Source organism: Megascapheus bottae, chromosome 3 (genome assembly GCF_031878675.1).
Source record: "Megascapheus bottae isolate mThoBot1 chromosome 3, mThoBot2.hap1, whole genome shotgun sequence".
Lineage (NCBI taxonomy): Eukaryota > Metazoa > Chordata > Mammalia > Rodentia > Geomyidae > Megascapheus > Megascapheus bottae.
Window position 1 is genome coordinate 6576158 of NC_143511.1, and position 19881 is coordinate 6596038.

At 43.6% G+C, this 19881-nt stretch overlaps 1 protein-coding gene across 1 annotated transcript in view; it reads right to left on the reverse strand.

Annotated features, from left to right (window-relative positions):
- Positions 1-19881, reverse strand: part of Dapk1 (death associated protein kinase 1) — a 180167-nt gene that overhangs the window by 52721 nt on the left and 107565 nt on the right. The window contains exons 4-9 of the mRNA XM_090329520.1: positions 3445-3583; positions 1712-1841; positions 1507-1555; positions 1388-1414; positions 411-563; positions 115-160 (exon numbers count right to left, since the gene is read on the reverse strand). Coding sequence (XP_090185646.1) covers positions 115-160; positions 411-563; positions 1388-1414; positions 1507-1555; positions 1712-1841; positions 3445-3583 — 544 coding nt within the window. The remainder of the gene's footprint in view (positions 1-114; positions 161-410; positions 564-1387; positions 1415-1506; positions 1556-1711; positions 1842-3444; positions 3584-19881) is intronic.

The window sequence follows — 19881 nt, forward strand, 5'->3', positions numbered from 1 at the left end:
CACATGCTGCCCCTGCCCTGTAGCAGCAGTACCACAGGAAAAGTGACTTCTACAACACCTTGAACCAATCACTTAGAAAATAAATTTTTTTAAGCACCACAAGTCATAACTTACTTTGATCCAGGGATGCTGCAAACTATCATGAATTGTCATTCTCTTCCTTTGGAGGAAAGGGGAGAGAAAGGAAAAGACTGTTGTTACTCGAAAAAACACAGTTAAAGGCTACTTGAAGAGTAAAAGCCAAAAGCATTACGTGTGCAGTGTGTACAGGCCCAGAGTGCATTTTCTGAAGCCCTTCATTCTATGGCTTGCCTCCCAGCTGACATAAACAAGGCGTTCTCATGTACTGCAGTTCTGGTCCCAGACCACCTAAGGCTACAGCTGAGCATAGTATAACAGTGGACACTCACTTTGGATCCTTGACCAGCAGTCTTCTGATGAAATCTTTGGCTAGACCACTGGTATTCCTGAAGTACTCTTCTTCGAATTCATAGTTGACAGCAGACACATTTGCTAATGTTTCTTGCTTAGTGTCCCCAAGAAATGGGGAGGCTCCGCTAAGACTGAGACAAGTGGGGGTACAGAACATCAGTGATTTCCCCTTATGCTGTAGTTTTGCCCCCTATAAAATCTGGTAAAGACAGCCTAGAACAATCCCATTCAAATGCATTTATATCTCATCAGGTATTTAACTGTCAGGGCCCAAATTGCCATCATAATGTAAAGGATTCATTTTAAAAAGTGAATCTGGCCTGGTGCTAGTGGCTCATGCCTATAATTTTAGCTACTCAGGAGGCTGAAATTGGAGGAGAGAAGTTTGAAGCGAGCTAGGCAGGAACGTCTATGAGGCCAAAAACAGAGGTATGGGTCAAGTCTTGTGAGTGCCAGCCTTAAGGGACAGCACCTAGGACATGAGTTCAAGCTCTAGTACTGGAATAAAACACAAAAATGAATATGTATAAAAATTTAACACATAAAAAGTTAATCTGAGGGGCCGGGAGTTTGGCCTAGTGGTAGAGTGCTTGCCTAGCATGCACGAAGACTCGGGTTTGATGCCTTGGTACCACACATATAGAAAAAAGCCAGAAATGGTGCTGAGGCTCAAGTGGTAGAGCTCTAGCTTTGAGAAAGTCCAAGGACAGTGCTCAGGCACTGAGCTCAAGCCCAGGACTGTGAGAAACAGACATACTTTATTTCAGCAATTACTGAATAGTTTGGAATGATTCATTTTGAATTAGGAGAAAACACTTAACTATCATAAACTAAGTATGTTTTAGGGGCATAAAATGAATACAGTTCATTGAGCATGTAGATGAAATCAGCATGACACATTAAACATATGGCCTCAAAGAAAAGAATGAATTAGACTGTGGATTTGGGTACTTACAGAATATAGGTTATTACTCCGATACTCCTAGACATAAAAACAAAACAAAATCAAAAAACATGTCTGAAGAATAGCAAAATAAATCAGGAAGATAGCAACATTAAAAACATGTTCCTCACCACATATCTGCTTCAAGACCAAGTGGTTCATAGTTCACTATTTCAGGAGCTAAGAAGAAATAAACAATTATTTAGCTTGGGAAGGGTGCAAATCACGAGATTTATCTTCATATAACAATCAAAAATGTGAACTATGAAAATAATCTTATATTCTGTCAGTGTTATATTTATGAGACACAAATGATCAAAGAACAAAGAAACTTACCAACAAACTCTGGTGTCCCAAATATGTTTTTGAATTCATTGCCAAAGTCAATTTTATGGGCCAAACCAAAGTCAATGATCTTGATTCGAGGTTTAGGGACATTTCTATCCAAAAGCATTATGTTCTCAGGCTTAAAAGAGAAAATGAGAAAAAAAAACTTATGATGTTGACACAGGAATACAAAATAGTTTCTTCGTATTTCTAAAAAGTAGGGGGAAAAAGAGTTCCAAGAGACTAGTAGGGAAAAAAAAATGTTTTGTTTTAGGCTCCCACAGAACCCACAGAAGTAGGTGTGAAATAATAAAAATTTAGGTCCTATACTGGTGGCTCACAGCAGTAATTCTAGCTACTCAGGAGGCTAAGATGTGAGGATTAAGGTTTAAAGACAGCCTACCCTGGAAAGTCTATGAGACTCCTATCTTTAGTTAATCAGCAGAAAACTGGAAATGGAGCTGTGGTTCAAGTGGATAGAGTACTAGCCTTGAGTAATAAGGCTAAGGAAGAGCCCAGTCCCAGAATTCATTCACTAGTATAGGAAGAAAGAATGAAGGAAAGGAAGAAAGAAAGAGGAAGGAAAGAAAAAGGAGAGAGGAGGGAGGGAGGGAGGGAGGAGAGAGGGTAAGAGGGAGGGAGGGAAAGAAGGAGGGAGGGAAGGAAGGGAGAGAAGGTAAGAGGGAGGGAAAGAAGGAAGGAGGGAAGGAAGGGAGAGAGGGTAATAGGGAAGGAGGGAAAGAGGAAGGGAAGGAGGAAGGAGGAAAAGAAGGAAGGAATCTGTGTGCTATGGTGCATCAAGGTGAGGGCGGCAAGATTACAGCCCTGCTGGAAAACTTGGGAAGAAAGAGGAGGCCTGAAGATCATTGGAACCAAAGCATTGGGGAGTGCAGAGTATCCAGCATCTCCCCATCCTCCTTTGCTGGCTGAGAACTGCCCAGTGCACATTTATTCTTCAGACTTCCCAGCTCTTAGGACCAGAAACAAATACATGAAGCAGAAAGGCAGCAAGCTACCTTCCGGCGTGAATTCATAAACACTGACAGGATACAAAATGGGTCCTTGCGAGCTTTGCTAGAGGTGTAGAGAAAAATTTTTCCTTCTTTGCAGGTTTTTCATTCATGGATCTGACTAAAGCTTTGCCATGTTTCATCTCAGTTCCTTGAGTCAAAATTTGAGTCTAACACTGTTACTTCCTGTAGCTCCTGTGTCTTTCCTTCGGGGTGGGGGGTGGTGGTGGTCTGCCTCTATGCTCTATGGTAGATGGGATGTAGCTTACACTTCTTGCCATCTCCCATAATACCTTATCTCAAGGTAGACAAAGACCCAAGTCAACCAGTTTAGAAGTTGAGTTTAACTAATGTCAAGATCACAGCGTAGCAATCAACAGGAAAACAAAACTGAAGTCATCTTCAATCTGTGGCCACCAGAGGATAGAAACTGCCAGCTTCTGGGTACCCCAGGTTTACTCAGAGGAGCACCTAGATTGAAGACCTGGCTAACAAACCCCACTGAACTTTCTCCCAGAATTCCTGTGTACAATTATTCATTTTAAGCCACTATCCCACAGAATGGTTAGGCACCCCAGCAGATTAACATGTGTGCTGGTTTATAGTAATAATCCCTTATGTGAAGCCCAAACAGGAAAGAAATGTACCTGTTTTGGATGTCTCAGTTTTTCTAAGAAATAAATCACAAAGTTTGCAGTCAGCATTAGCTCTACTCTGGTCTTAGCAACGTACCTTAAGATCAAAGTGGGCAATCTGCAGGGAATGCAGGTAGTAAACACCGTTCAGAATTTGCTTGAGAAACTCTGTTGCTTCCTCTTCAGTCAATGATTCCTTCTCAGCTAAGAAGTCAAAGAGCTCTCCACCTGCAACACTGAGCACAGCAGAGCCAGGAGTGGGGGTTAGTCATGACTGATCTCTGAGACTGCTGACCTGCTCAGAATCAAATGAGAAAGCTGTCTGCAGATCTGCTGACACTATGAAGCATGCAGTCAGAGTTCTCTGAGAATTTGCATCTACACAGAATTTGGGGGGTGTGTTTGGTATCGGGGCTTGAACTCAGGGCCTGAGAGCTATCCCTTAGGTTTTTAGCTCAAGTCTGGATCTTTAACACTTGAGCTACTTCTGGCTTTTTAGTTATTAATTAGAACGAAATGTCTCTTGGACTTTCTTATCCAAGTTGGCTTTGATCCTTGATCCACAGATCTCAGCCTCCTGAGTAGCTAGGATTATAGGCATAAGCCAAATCAGGCATAAGGCTCAAATCAGTGATTAAAAACACATGGTTGCACTTTGTTATTGTGCCTTGTTCACAACTGAAGTGACAGAGCAGAAAGGAAAAGTTGTCAGGGATTAAAAAAAATAAAACCTCAATATATCTTTAAAACATATGAGGCTGGGAGTTTGGCCTAGTGGTAGAGTGCTTACCTAGCATGCACGAGGACCCAGGATCAATTCCTTGGTACCACGTGCATAGAAAAAAGCTGGAAGTGGTGCTGTGGCTCAAGTGGTAGAGCTCTAGAGAAAGCCCAAGGACAGTGCTCAGAACCTGAGTTCAAGGCCCAAGCTTGGCAAAAAAAAAAAAAAAATCAATACCTTCTCATCTGGTGGGTCAGAGAATAAATTTCCTTACAATCTCCACAGTGGTGATTAATGGCAAATAACAGGAAACTTCTAATAAGGGTTTTTATAAGTTAATTTTTATCAACCATAACCTCACAACATACTAATTAAGTGCAATTATGCAGAAAACTTCTGCCGGGGCCAACCGGCAGCAAACCAGGGTTCGCAGATTGGGGTTCCTGAAATAGGGGACAAGGACTAGGAAGAAAAAGAAGAGAGACAGACACACCGGGCCCGGGATGTCCGCAGTTCAGGCAAAGACTGCCGAGACTGCCGGGTTTATTTTTCACTCCCCCTTCTTCCCTCCTCCTCTCCCAGGGAACCTCCAGGTGTTACATTCATATGGTAATTCTCAGGTCATTTACATAGAATAGGGCCAGAAAGCAATAAGACAATATAGCCATCGTCTGATGCAAGTCAAGGTACAGTTTGATTCCACTCTGGCTCCCAACAAACTTCTACATTCTTTATCTTCTTTTCAGCAAGAGCATTCCATAAACATTGTACCTACTGACTCTATATTTCATGAGATTAAACAATCATAACAAAAGAGCAGATTCACTTTTTTTTTAAACTTTTTGTGCTCAAGGCTCGCATTCTACCATTTGAGCCATAGCTCCACTTCAGGTGTTTTGCTGGCTACTCAGAGATAAGTTTCATAGACATTCCAATCTGGGCTGGCTTCAAACCTTGATCCTCAGATCTCAGCCTCCTGAGAAGCTAGGATTACACACATGTGCCACCTGTGCCTAGTAAAATGCACTTTCTTAAAGAAAAGTTTCATATCCCACTGTCCAAGGAGGAATCTGGCTCAGCTTGCACAAGCCAATGTTCACTGGCCTCAGGGCTGCATCGAGATGCTTTGGCAATGCAGATTCTGGACCTCTCTTCCAAACTGAATGAGGAACAGTACTGTACTTCAAACAAGCATCTCAAAAGCTGCAAACCCAGAAACCAAGTGCTAATTCCATGTTCCTTCCCCACAACCTCCCTATGATTCACCCTGCTCTGGGCCTGGAAGAGGCAGGAAGCACTGGCATGAATGAACCCTGTCTCTGGATATGCCCCAAGCCCTGAGCTCAGGTAGGTAGCTTGAGTGCCCAGTGAACAGAAGAGACCTGCAGAGAGCACGGACTCCACCAATGGGGTACCCACCTCTCCACCCATCTCTCCATTCTGCATACTCAGCATTGCTCTAGAGAAACAAAGTCAACCCTTCTCTCTCCCCTCTCCCACAGAGGTTCCCTTACTTAATAATGGGACATTCTCCTGCACTTTATTACTCTGGGGGAGAAAGAAAAAAAGAAAGAGAGAGAGAGAGAGAAGGGGAGGGGAGGGGAGAGGAGAGAAGGAGAGGGGAGGGGAGGGGAGGGGAGGGGAGGGGAGGGGAAAGGAAGGGAAGGGAAGGGAAGGGAAGGGAAGGGAAGGGAAGGGAAGGGAAGGGAAGGGAAGGGGAAGGGAAGGGAAGGAAGGGAGAGAGAGAGGGAGGGAGGGAGGGAGTGAGGAGGAGGGAGAGAGGAAAGGAAAGGAAAGGAAAGGAAAGGAAAGGAAAGGAAAGGAAAGGAAAGGAAAGGAAAGGAAAGGAAAGGGTGGGAGAGAGGGAAATAGGAGGATAGGGAATCCTTCAAGTATAAAAGAGGATTTACAAAAGGGAAAAAAAAAGAGAGATTTGTCAAAAACAGTTGAGGACTAAAGACAACAGATAAATGCGCAGTACTCTCAAATCTAACAAAAGGTTGAGCTGCAGTCCAAAACCTGGGCTCGGCACCAGTGTGAAGCCCATAAACCAGGAAAAAGCCTAAGCAGAGCCATGTCCCATATGGTAGAGAGCTAGCCTTGCATGAAAAAGCTAAGGGGCAGTGCCCAAGTTGAGAGACCAGAACTGGCAACAAACAAACCAACAAACCCAACCCTGAAAAAGCTAAGGGGCAGTGCCCAAGTTGAGAGACCAGAACTGGCAACAAACAAACCAACAAACCCAACCCTGGGAACTCTGGTCACCACACTGGAAGGAGACAATACGGGCCCAGCCCCAAAGATGCTCCCATGGGAAAGCCCTTTCTGCTCTCCTCTCCTCTTCAAATTGGTCCAGTCATCCAGGCTAGCCACTGTGCTTTCTGGGGTGAATAGAAAGGAAGAAGGGGAGCAAAGGAGAAAGTGAGGAGAGGACTTCTGCAGGGTTTATGGTCTTCATTACTCCACAGAGTGACTGGATTTTCATGGATATGCACACCATTTTCTGTCCTTGAGGAACAGTGGGTTATGGATGATTGGAGGTAGAGCTGATCTTCAAAGCACCTACATGGCTATGAATGGGACCATTCCCATGATCTTTCTAGAAACTTTACCATCATACTTCCTAATAGCCCTTGGCCATCCTGCAACCTCTGACAGCTAACTCTGCCCCTTTATGGTGGTGCTCCATCTCACTGCTATACTATTTCTTCATATCAGGACCGCTTTATCCCTCGGCCTCCCTCCTCTGTGGGGCAAGATGGCCATAATGAAGAGATGCTGTGACAACCTGCCAGCCACTCAGCCTCTCTGGCTGCCATTCAGGTCCGGTTACTAGAAAATAAAGGAGCAGAATGACAGCTTATAGAGCTGTCCTGGGTACCAGGACATATAGATGTCCTTGGTACATGGCAAATATTGCTCTTTTCCTATGTGGATTCAAACTATAGCCGCAGTGGTATGCTGGAATGTGTAGCAACAGGCTCGGTGAGGTTGGGGTGGGGCAAAGCCCATTCTTAAAGCATCCTATTCCCATGATCACTTTAAGCCACTCTGATGGTGTCAGTGACTGAAATGGAGAGAAAAGTACACAAAACAGTCCTTGTGTCCTGGATCAGCTGTGATCCAGCCCTGAGCACTGTGGTGCTCTGTATTTCCCAAGGATGGTATAATGGTATCTCATCCCTGGACTCTTCTGCTTTGAGATCTTCCCATTCTCACCCAAGATGATGCATCCATGGCTGTCCTCTAGGATGTGGGCAAACCCTGTGACTGCTCTGGGCCACTAGGATACTGCAGAGATGACTTTTGCCACCTCTGGAGTGGTCCTCCCCATCCTTCCCCTTGAAGCTCACATGAAGACCTAAGTGATACTATCCCAAACTGCACTGAACGAGCTAATTACTTAGTTAAGCATCAGAAAGATTATAGAGAGCACCAATCCCTCAGGTCCAGGAACTGTCACTGGAGCTCTGAAAGCCCACTGTATCTACCCGTCCTGCTTACTCCATACATATTTACTCATTCTCCTTCCTCCCTATCTATGTACTCGTCCTGTTTCCTCTCTCTTTCTCTCTCTCTCTATTCCTCCTCTTTATATATATATATATAATATAAAAATGTTATATAATAGTATATATAGTATATAGTATAAATATTATAATTTAGAAACATAAATATTGAATTATATAGTATATTATGCATAATACCATATATTATATTATATAGTATATATAATATATTTATTATATACTCACCTTCCTTCCTACACGTATACTAATCCTGGGGGGTTTTTTTGTGCAAGATTTAATAAAAAACAAAAATAGGAATGGTTGCTTTCAACATTTTCCAGGTTGTGAAAGGGTTGGCAGGATTTTCTGGGGCATGGTTCTGAGCTGCATTTAGTTTTCTACATATATACTCCTCCTCTTGGTCCCCTTCAATGAAGGATCTGCTGTCCCCAATGCTGGAGTAGCTCAGCAGAGAACCCCCAAAGAGAGCCCGGAATGTTACATTTTAGTTTATTTACAATTACTTTCAAAGTACCACGACTTTCCTTCACCTGGGGACACTAAGTTATGTCTAAAGGAGAAATCATCTTAAAATGCTTGGACAAATTACTTATGCCTTGAGGACAGAACCTGATACACTTTTCTTATCCCATTTCTCCTGACCTACATTAAAAATAGTTGTCTAATAGGGTGCAAATAAGCCACTCATTTACAGAAGATTCTAGAAGCACAACTTAGAAAATTTTAGGCTGAATGCAGTAGTTTGTGTCTGTAATCCGAGATATATATGAGGCACAGATTGGAAAGATCATGGCTGAGGCCAGCCTAGATTAAAAAGTTAGCAAGACCCATATTTTACCCCATTAGCTAGATATCTTTGCATGTGAGGATTGTGGTTCCAGGCTGGACTTGGGCAAAAATATAATATCCTATTTAAAAAAAATCATGGAACTAGGGTGTAGATCAATCAAGTGCTTAAAACTCTGCCTAGCAAGCATAAGACCTTGAGTTAAATTGGCACTGCCAGAGATAGAAAGAAAAACATTCAAATGAATTAATTACTTCCCCTTTCATTTCTTCCTCGTTTTCTGGAGTCGTGTTATCATATTTTGTTGGCAGCCTGTGGAAAGTTCCACATGTGAGTTGGATTGTAGCTCCCTGTTTCCTTGGTACAATATACATATAAGTAATGCTGAATTTTGAAAACCTAGGACCTTAATAATTCATGATAGTCTTTTTTTTTCTTTCTTTCTTTCTTTCTTTTTTTTTTTTTTTTGAACTCAGGGGCTTTTACTCTACCACTTTAGCCACTTCTCCAGGGACTATAGGGCGATGGAGTCTTGCACACTTTCTGCCTAAGCTGGCTCAGAACCACAATCTTCCAGATCTTATCCTCCTACAGGATGCTAAGCATGAGCCATCAACACCCTAGCTACTCAGGAGGCTGAGATTTGAGAACTGAGGTTCAAAGCCAGCCCAGGCACTAAAGTCCGTGACACTCTTATTTCCACTTAACCACCAGAGTGGCGCTGTGGCTGGCAGGGGGGCGGGTAGTGCTCAGGGACAACGCTTAGGGACAACAGACAACACCCAGGCCCTGGGGTAGGGTGGTAGCCTTGAGCTTAAGAGCTCAGGGACAGTGCCCAAGCCCAGAGTCCAAGCCCCACAACGGACCAAAATTTAAAAAAGAAAATATAATCATGCTAAAATAGGTTATCACAGTGGCCTTGAGATGACAACTCAGTGGGTAGTTGGTAAGGAGCCAATAAAGGCATTAAACTTGCTCTGAAATCTCCAGCACAGATTACTCATCTCTGCTTCCATCAACTTTCTTTCTTTTAAGCAAAACAGAATTGTAACCAAAAGCAGAAGTGGTGAGGTTCTAACTGATTTCCTTATTAAAATTTGCTCCACAACAACTCCATGAGCATTTGAGTTGTGGGTCTCAACATGACATGCAAGTAGTGGTGTGGAGAAAAGTCAAGTCACTGTCTACCTTCTTAGATGTGAAGGCTTGAATAGGGAAGATATGATCATGCCATTGCTTATCCTCTTTCCAAACCTCTACTGAAATAATCTCCTTTCAACTCTTTTGGCTAATGACAGATTTTATAAGCTCAAGTTTACATCCCAAACATCTGCCTGCCTGCATTGTCCTAAAGGAAAATGAGGACATGAAGTGAAGGGTGAGTATATAGAGAGGAAAGAGGAAGAGGGGAGAAAGAATGAGTGTATGTGAAGAAGGAAGAGGAGTGTATGTAGGGGGGATAGAGGAGGGAATACACGGGAACAAAAGAGACTCGATATGTATGTAGGAAGGAAAGAGGTGAGTACACATGCCAAAGGAAAGAGATGAGAATATGTGTACGAATGAAGTATATATGCAGGGTAAGTACAGTTGTAGGTAGGAAGGAAAGGGGGAGGAAAATATGCAGAGGGCTTTCAGAGCATCAGGGACACATCCTGGCACTGTAAGATCAAGGTTCGCCTAATCATCCTGATGCTTATTTAAACAACGAGATCCCAGGACAAGCCACCATACAAACCACATCAATAACAACATGAGATGTGAAGCAAAGCCAGGGAGATGAAGAAAATGAGAAGGCCAACCAGAACCTTTTTCTCCCAGTCTTGACTGGGCATTGCCACTTTGTGGTTCTGGTCCCTAACTCGAGACCTTCCATCTTGTTCTTAGCTCTTACTCTGTAGTCTGGAAGCTGTGGAGCTGAGTGGCCTCTGTATAAATATGAACAGGAATGAAATAATCCTAGGAAAGAGCAAACTTGGTTTCTGTTGGCTGAGGTTAAGGAAACAGACCCTGTGGGCTGAGAGTTTGGCCTAGTGGTAGAGTGCTTGCCTAGCATGCACAAAGACCCGGGTTCGATTTCTCAGTACCACATACATAGAAAAAAACCAGAAGTGGTGCTGTGGCTCAAGTGGTAGAGCACTAGCCTTGAGGAAAGCCCAAGAACAGTGCTCAGGCCCTGAGTTCAAGCCCAGGACTTGCCCCCCCATCCCCCCCAAAAAAGAAAACATCATGGTAGACATTCTACTCATCTACCCCCACGCTTTGTGGGAATAGATCCGTGTTAGCAGGAGGTGGACACTGAACTGGAGAAATGTGTGCAGGTGTGTGTTGAGAAATGACTTTATAACAGAGATTGGGAAGGAGAAGAGAACAGGAGGAGTCAGGATGAGGCAAGCTGTGTTGAGGCTTAAGGTCAGCAACAATACCACCAACAAGGAGCTTTAGACACAGAACCATCCCCTGAGAACCATACCTAGTTGGCAAATTTCTCCCCACCAGCCAAATTCAGGTTGCTGCCTATTTCTGTTACAAAGTTTTATTAGAACAGGCCTACCTAGTTATTTACATGCTGTGTGTGTGGTTGCTCTCACATGATATTGGCACAGTTGAATAGTTGCCATAGTGACTTAGAGCCTACAGAGAGGACAGTCTTTCATAATTGACCCCTAGCAGATGTTTGCTGGTCCTGATGCTATTTCGTGCATTGGTCACCACTGGACAGGGCTTCCTGAGGAAGGGCCTGACCTTGCACTTAGGCACCTGTGACACCAGATGACACCAGATGCTCACGCCTATCATCCTGACTGATGAACAGGCTGAGATGTTAGGGTCAAGGTTTAAAGCCATTGCAGGCACAAAAATCTGATGAACAGCTCCAGCAAAAAGCTGGAAATGGAGGTGAGGCTCAAGTGGTAAAGACTTGAATAATAAATGCAAAGTATCAGATCAAAGCCCCCAACTTCAAGCCCCCAGTACCAGCATCAAAAACAATAAAAATGAAAATCAAAACCCCCAAAATCAGAATCTAAAGAATCTTCTAATCACCTATCCTCCTTCTCAGTGCAGGCCATCCTCCCTCAAATCTCCCCCAAAGCACAAGCAATGACAAAAGACCATACACTCTGCTGGTTAAAAGTGGGACATATCTGGGCTGAGAGTTTGGCCTAGTGGTAGAGTGCTTGCCTAGCACACGTGAAGACCCAGGTTCGATTCCTCGGAAGTGGTGCTGAGGATCAAGGCTCTAGCCTTGAGAAAGTCCAAGGACAGTGCTCAGGCCCTAAGCTCAAGCACAGGACTGGGGGGAAAAAAGTGGGATATATCTTAAATGCATGGGCATTTTGAGGTTTGAACTTTTGGGACTGGGTTGCTTCTCTGAAAGGAATTTGGTATGTTGACGGTGGGCCTTAGAGATGTGGGAGGATAAACACCTCTTTGTGAATCATGTATGTAGAGCATGTAATACAGGTGACAATAATATGAATGTGATGCCCAGCCCTAGAACATTTCTGTACATAGCATGTGAATGATAATTATGCATGCAATTTTAAGAACCACAAATGGTATGTAACTGCATGAGCTGAACTGCAATTTGATAACCTTTAATACTGTGATGCCCATGGTTATAGATTTCTTTCTCCCTTTCACTTGGGTACATAGTTCTGTTTATTTAGCTATTCCTTGGCCAGTATCCTTTTTATGTTGTTTCCAAAATTTCAGTATCACAGCTCATAGGGCCATGGTTCTTGGTAAACATGTTATTCTCAGGATGTGACAGCTTTCTCGGGTCCTAAAATACACACCCAATGACTAATTTCTGGGAAACACAGTAGGTGTGATGAAAGATTATGCTGTGTCAACTTAGATTCTTCCATCAGTATTTTTGTGTTAGTTGCTTAGTTTGACTTTTGGCCAATTTGATGGCTAGAAAAGCCTTTACATCTGATCAGACATTTCCTTGCTTAGTAATGAGATTGATAATCTTTTATTTTTACTGGCACTTATACTTGAGTGGGTGTCCACTGTTTACATTCACCATCCAATTTTCCTATTGGATTGTCACTGACTAAAATTTTAATTGTTTGCTGCACATTCTAGATATCAAACTTTGAATCTCATTCTCTAAATGTTTTCCTCTCAATTGGTCACATGCCTTTTAGCTTTGCTTAAAATGACAATCTGTTGAACAGAATTTTAGCTAGGATATAAACATGGAAGGAAATGTTGGCAAGCTGAATACAAGAACCCCATATTTGGATTGGGTAGGGTGGCTCATGCCTGTAAAGCCAGTTATTGGGAGGTAGAGATGAGAGGATCACAGTCTAAGGCTAAGTGAAATGTGAGAACAATAAAATAACGGGGGAGTGTGTAACCAGGCGTTCCAAGGCAAGGTACTTAATATTTCTGTACTCAAGTGGATATTAATAATTGGCTGCTTGGGAGGTTGGGAGAGAGAATTTTACCTTTTTCTTTTTACGGTATTATTTTTCTTCTTCAAGTCCTAGCATGTCTGTTGAAAACAACTAAGAGTGGGATTGCATACTACTGAGCCCCTAGACTTACCAGAGTGGAAAACTGTGGCTCCAAAGAGGTGACAGGCATCTCTCCCCAGCTCTGTGACACTTAGTGACATCAATACTAAGACTTGGGAATGGACCTTGAGGGAGGATGGAAGCCATGGAAACAGGCAAACAATACAAACCAAGGCTTCTTTTCTCTGGTGAACAGCTTCTTAAACACTAGCAGACCTCTGATCCACAAGGGTCACAACCTTCAACCTGCAGAGCTGCAGGTCTTACAGATGGGCAGCTCTAGTTGAGAAATGATTATGTCGTCTATGCACCTGAATTTTACTCTTGTAACAGTGATCTGACTGTGCTTCTAAAATGGAAGTCAGAATTTTTCTGAATGAGAGTTGCAACTATTTGACCAGGTCACACATCCATTTTTCCTTCTCATTAACCATTTAAAAATGCAAGAACATTTTTTTTTCTTGAGGACTACATATAGAACAGGTAGTAGGCTTTGACCCACGTGTCAACTTCTCAAGCATGATTGTTGTAAAACTTAAGCCAATCTGTAAGCTGCAGCTGGTCAGAATTGCCCAGATACAAGGGAAGTGATTTAAGGATGTTCTAGAATTACCTCCACTGGGTATGTGATATTGTGATGGGCTTTCACATTCTAGGCCCACTCAGTCATAGGGAAAAAGATACGGAAACCTGGATTAAGGTGAGTCAGGTGCTCTAGACAACTTAAGTATTGCATAGCATCTGGAAGAAAGCAGTGCCACAGGAGAGACCTATCTACTTGCTGACTCTATGGTCCTTTGGGGGACTCTAGTAGAATAAAGACAGCTGAAATTCTTTGACACTACCCACTATAGTCTTATTCTCCTTGCCTTGAATCTAACAGGTTCTGTCTGCTTGGCCAAGAGAACAGCAGAAAAGTGATGTAGAATGACTATTCAGGGCTAGGCTTTAGGAGCCTGCTGGCTTCCTTGGCCTCTTACACAATACTTGTGATGGAAGCCCAGCTGCTATGCCAAGAGAGATTTGAGAGACTGTATGGGAAGGCACACTTTAAGCGGGGCCATCATTTCTGTCTCAATCCCAGCTGACAGGTCAGCCCACTATCCTACTACCTGTGGGGAGAGGAGGCTCTCAGGAGGGATCCCTGTTGTGTCTTCAATGTGACATGTCCCCTCCGTGTGCTTAGGCCTTGGTCACTTGCTAGTGATGCTATTCTGGATGGTTTTGAAAACTAGAAGGTGGGTCTTCCTGGAGGAAGTAGGTGACTGTGGGGGTGGGGGTGGGTCCTGGTGATTTACTGATCCTAGTGGCTGGCTTCCTGGCAGCCATGAGATGAACTGCTCGATTTGGTCACATTCCAGCAGCTGTAATGCTCTGCCCAAGTAAATGGAGCAAATCAGCCAGGGATTGAACCCTCTGAAATCTTTTAAAACTAATCGTTCCAGTTGTTTCTGTCAAGTACTTGATCATAGCACTGAGTCAAGTCTTTAATGCCTTGGTTAAACTCCTTTCTTGGGAACACCGCTGTATAGCGCCAGTTATGTGTGAGGCTATCAGACAGCTGCCCTAACTGGGCATGCAAAGGGGACAGGTACATTGTCCCTGGGGCTGTGAGCCCCAGTCAAACTGCAAGGTCTCCATCTCAATCAATGGTGGTTGCCATGTTAAATCATGAAGCATTAACAGAAGCTCAGAACACTCTCTGGTTAGGTGTTTTTGAGGGATTAAATAACTTGATGTATACAATGTGCTTAGTTCAGTGTCTGATACAAAGGAAATGCTTGGTGATTATTCAGAAAAAAAAAAAATGAAGCTGTGTGAGCTTCTCTCCAGGGACAGGGGAAAATGTGACCCATTATCTAGAGGTTTTGTGCTTCAGGCTAAGCTTTTGAAAGAGGCTGGAGTTCCTGACTTCCTCATTAAATGAGATGAGAAAAGAATGTATTAGCACGTGGTACACCACCTAACTTTCACTCGGTGATACAATGGCTTGTTCCCTGTCAAAATAACTTCCTTTTCCATGTCGAAAAATTTTCATGAGACTGTAACTCGATGAAGTAACTTAAGAGGATGGGTGGGGTTAGCACAGATGGAGGGGAATGAAGGGGTGACGTTGATCAATATGCATTATACTTATAAACTGTTGAATTGAAACCCTTTACTACAACTACTGAAAATAAGAGATTCCAGGAGGACAATGTTGTTAGTGACTCTCTCTGTCTCTCTCTCTCTCTCTCTCTCTCTCTCTCTCTCTCTCTCTCTCTCTCTCTCTCTCTCTCTCTCTCTCTCTCTCTCTCACACACACACACACACACACACACACTTCTGGGCTACTACTACATGCCTGGGGACTAAACCCAAGTATTGCAAGTAGAGCAAGACAAACAGAAAGCTATTAAATTCCCCTCCCCCCCCACCATACTGAGGTTTGCACTCAGGTCCTTCAGCTTGCTAGGTGGTGCTCTCCTCTAAAGATACACCTCCAACCCTTTGTTGCACTGGTTATTTTGAGACAGAGGCTCAGATTTTGCCTAGGTCCAAGTCTGGATCACGATCTTCTTATTTTATTCTTCCTGTCATAATTTGAAGAACAATCATATTCTACCATGCATGGCTTCTTCAAAGAAGTCTTTGACCTAGGCTGGTCCAGAACAAAGACCCCCAAATTCCTGAGTAGCCAGTATTATATGTGAAGCTATTAGACCTAGCTAGGAAGATCACACATGCGCGCGCGCGCGCGCGCGCGCGCACACACACACACACACACACACACACACACACACATACACACACACAAACACACACACTCCACAACTGGCAAATAATTTGTGATCTTCATAAGATCCTTGACCTTAAGAATTGTGTCTTCTATGGTCACAAAGGTACTAATCTATGAAGCCGTATTCAAGTGTGGCCTCTGTGGGAAAATGAAGTTTTTGGGTTTTGGTTTTTTTGTTTTGTTTTTTGTTTTTTGTTTTTTTTTTTGGTTGTGGGGCTTGAACTCTGGGCCTGGGTGTGTCCCTGAACTCTTCAGCTCAAGGTTACCGCCCTACCCCTTGAGCCACAGGGCCACTTCTGGTTTTCTGGTGGTTAATTGGAGCGATAAGAGTCGCACGGACTTTTAGTGCCCCGGCTGGCTTTGAACCGTGATCCTCAGATCTCAGTCTCCTGAATAGCTAGGATTACAGGTGTGAGCAACCTAGTTTGGCTGAAAATGCAGGTTTTAAAGAGACTACTTTCATTCATGAATGCAAAAGCAGAATCATGACTTTCTTTCAGCAGCTAAGAAGGAGATAGAGTACCAGATGGGAGAGAAGAAAAATGCATCCTGATTTATCAGTACCAGCAGGCCACATGACTGAGTTAAGAGTTGGTCACAGTAAGGGCCAGGAGTTTGGCCTAGTGGTAGAGTGCTTGCCTAGCATGCACGAAGGCCCGGGTTCGATTCCTCAGTACCACATACATAGCAAAAAGCCGGAAGTGATGCTGTGGCTTCAAGTGGTAGAGCCCTAGCCTTGAGAAAATCCAGGGACAGTGCTCAGGCCCTGAGCTCAAGCCCAGGACTGGCAAAAAAAAGAAAAAAGAAAAAGAAAAAAGTTGGTCACAGCTGTTGTCACAGCAGTCAATGCCTGTGCATTCAAGTCCCAGTGGTTCCGTGAAAGGATAAACCCAACCTCCAACTTAAATGATGGCAAGATCATATTCAAAGGCAAATGATCAAGTGGCAGTGTACAGAGGCAAATTCTCAAAGCCACAGTTCTCAGCTAGACCATAAATACACATACATACACACATGTGTATATATACACATATATACATACATGTTTATTTGCTTATTTATATTTGCACAGTACTAGAGCTTGAATTCAAGGCCTGGGTGCTTACCCTTGCTTAGCTTTGTTGTTCAAGGCTGGAACTCTAATATAAGAGCCACACCTCCATTCCAGCTTTTTGCAGGTTAATTTGACATGAGTCATGGACTTTCCTGCTTCAGCTATTTTAATTCTCCAACCTCAGATCTCACACTCCTGAGTAGTTAGGACTACAGATGTGAGCTACTTGCAAAAGTATATGCAAGGGGGAACCAGGAGTTTGGCCTAGTAGTAGAGTGCTTGCCTAGCATGCACAAAGACCCAGGTTCGATTCCTTGGTACCACATACATAGCAAAAAGCCGAAAGTGGTGCTGAGGCTCAAGTGGTAGAGCTCTAGCCTTGAGAAAGTTCAAGGACAGGGCTCAAGGCCTGAGCTCAAGCCCGACACTGGCAAAAAACAAAAACGTAAATGCAAGGATTGGGAATATGGCTTAGTAGTACAGTGCTTGACTATCATGCATGAAGCCCTGGGTTTGATTCCTCAGTACCACATAAACAACAATAATAATGAAGAAATTTTAAAAACGTGCGATATCATGAGGCATTTATTTTAAAAAAAATCAAATCTTGAACTGCTTTTACTTTTCTTCCTCTTTCAGGGAACTGAATCTACCTTCCCTTTACCTGTAAAACAGATCAAAAGGACTGTCAACCTGGAAAATATTCTTTGGGGTCACAAATATGATCTGTGCAAGACAAGTCTCCAAGGAGGAAGGCATGATGGTTGTTCTATGAAGTATCCAAGTCTGCCATTCAGGTGTGTGATACATCACACCCTGGAGGAGGTTGTGTGTGGGTAAGTGTCACACTTACAATAGATTCACATAAACCAGGGGCCTCTCTCCCCTGGCCTTGACTTCTTGCTCATTTTCATTTCTGTAGAAAATTGGGAAAGAGAGAGAAATGGGGGATGTAACATAAAAATATCCAAATCAGACTATGTCAACATCGGCTTCAAGCTCAAAGAAATAAAGGTAATGGAGAGCAAAGAGGAAAAGAGCACAAACTAGTAAAAAGGAAAACCTTTGCAGGCCAGCTCGGTGTCCTTGAGTCATTTCCACAACACCAAAGGATATTTTGGAGAGGTTCCAGAAAGGGCTTTCAACTAGGCACTGGTGGCTCACACCTGTAATCCTATTTACTCAGGAGGATGAGATCTGAGTATCTCGGTTTGAAGGCAGCCCTGGCAGACAAATTTGAAAGATGTTTATCTGCAATTAATCACTTAAAAATAACTGCTTTGAGCAAAAATACCAAACAGGGTAAGAGGCCCTGAGTTCAAGCCTTAGGATCTGCACCCAAAAAAGAGTAGAGGGTGTGGGGAGGAGAAAAGGGCCTGATTCCCTGATGCACGAGGAAGGAATCTCAGGTTGAAGAATCTTAGATCTAGGGTCACCCTAACCTCAGGAGGTAAGGCAGGGTCCAAAATATCCACTTCAGATGAAACAATGAACAAATTCAGATGAGAGAAAACAAACCAACAAACCAATGCCAGCATGCAAGACAGGGCCCCTGGACCCTTAGCTAAGTCACTTGAGATTTAAAACCTGAATGGATGTAGTATGGATTTAGAGGCCTTGAAGCATGAGGTTTCAGGCTGGGCCACTCTATCACCCTCCAAAGACTGCAGACAGTTTTGCACTTTACATTTTAAGAGAAATGTAAAGTCTAAAGAATCTTCAGAAAATGTCACATTGGTCGGTGGTAGTATATGGGGCCCACAGAAGCCTTTGGTCTGATGATCAGCACAAAAGAGAAAAAGAGGCAGATATGGAAAGGGGGAAAAAGGGAAGGAGGGAGATGAGAGGACGGGGAGAGAGTGGGAGGAAGGGTGGAGAGAGAAAAGGAGAGGGAAAGGGAAGAGAGAAGGGAAGAGAAGTGGAGATGGGGAAGAACGAGGGGAGCAGAAGGGAGGGGAGGGAAGTTAGGCCAACAATAAGGAACTTCGGTTTAAAAAGGCAACCCAATACAGAAATGCTGGCTACGGCTGGCCCCAAGAAAGAATGGACTCTTACTTAACTAGTTGATGGAGGTAGGAAGCTTAATAGGAAAAACATGACTGTCTCCGATGGCCATTCTTGAGCTGAGTGGGTGAGCCTGTCTACTGGGCTTCCATGAATGTGCTACAGGATGGGGTCCTTCAAGTTCGACCTTAAAGATCACCATGTCCAGATGGTCACAGTGATTCTAACCAATGGGAGAAACCGGGAGGGGAGCGTTCCTTAGGTTCTGTGGTGTGGGAAAGGATAGGTAGAAAAGGAGCTCAAGGACAAATTATGGATGCATCTTTCGCTTGTTCCAAGCAGTATTTATTTGCTGGTATTGGGGTTTGAACTCAAGGCCTGGGCACCATCCCTGAGCTTTTTCACTCAAGGCAGGTACTCTACCACTTGAGTCACAGCTTCATTTCCAACTTTTTGGTGATTGCAGGAAATAAGAATCTCATAAATTTCCCTACCCAGGCTTGGCTTCGAACGTTGCTCCTCAGATCTCAAACTCCTGAATTACAGGTGTGAGCTACAGGTGGTCCCTGGTTCATGCAGATTTTTTGAACATAAGAAAGTACTACTCTGCCAAGGGGAAGAAGAAATACAACAACCAGAACAACCACAGCAGATGCCAGGCCTGCTTTTACTTTAAATGGCTTCAGCCCAAGCTTTGGAGACCCAGATGAATAATTAAACCAATCAAAAGTGGGGCAAATGGAAAGCTGGAGCAGCCAGACATCTCTTTAGGCTGGGTAGTTATAACTGGCACTAGAATAAAAGGCCAGTGGGCAGTAAACCAAGCCGGGCTAGTCATAGGTGGTTTACTCCAAAATCAATGTGTCTCGTCTAGATGGAAACAAGGGGAGGCTATTATCCAAGAGGAGCCCAGAACTGTGACTCCTCCTCCTCCTCCACTGGCTTTAATTCTGTCAATCCAGTGAAAAGGGATCAAAGGAAAGCTGCTGATTATTGTTAATGAGCTGGAATCCCAGGATAAAAGACCACTGGCTCATCAGATGGGGGGCACAGACTCTGCAGGGCTATGTGGCCCTCCTTCTTCCTTAGCCACCCCAAGATGTGGAGAGGTGCAAAGTCAATGGGTGTAG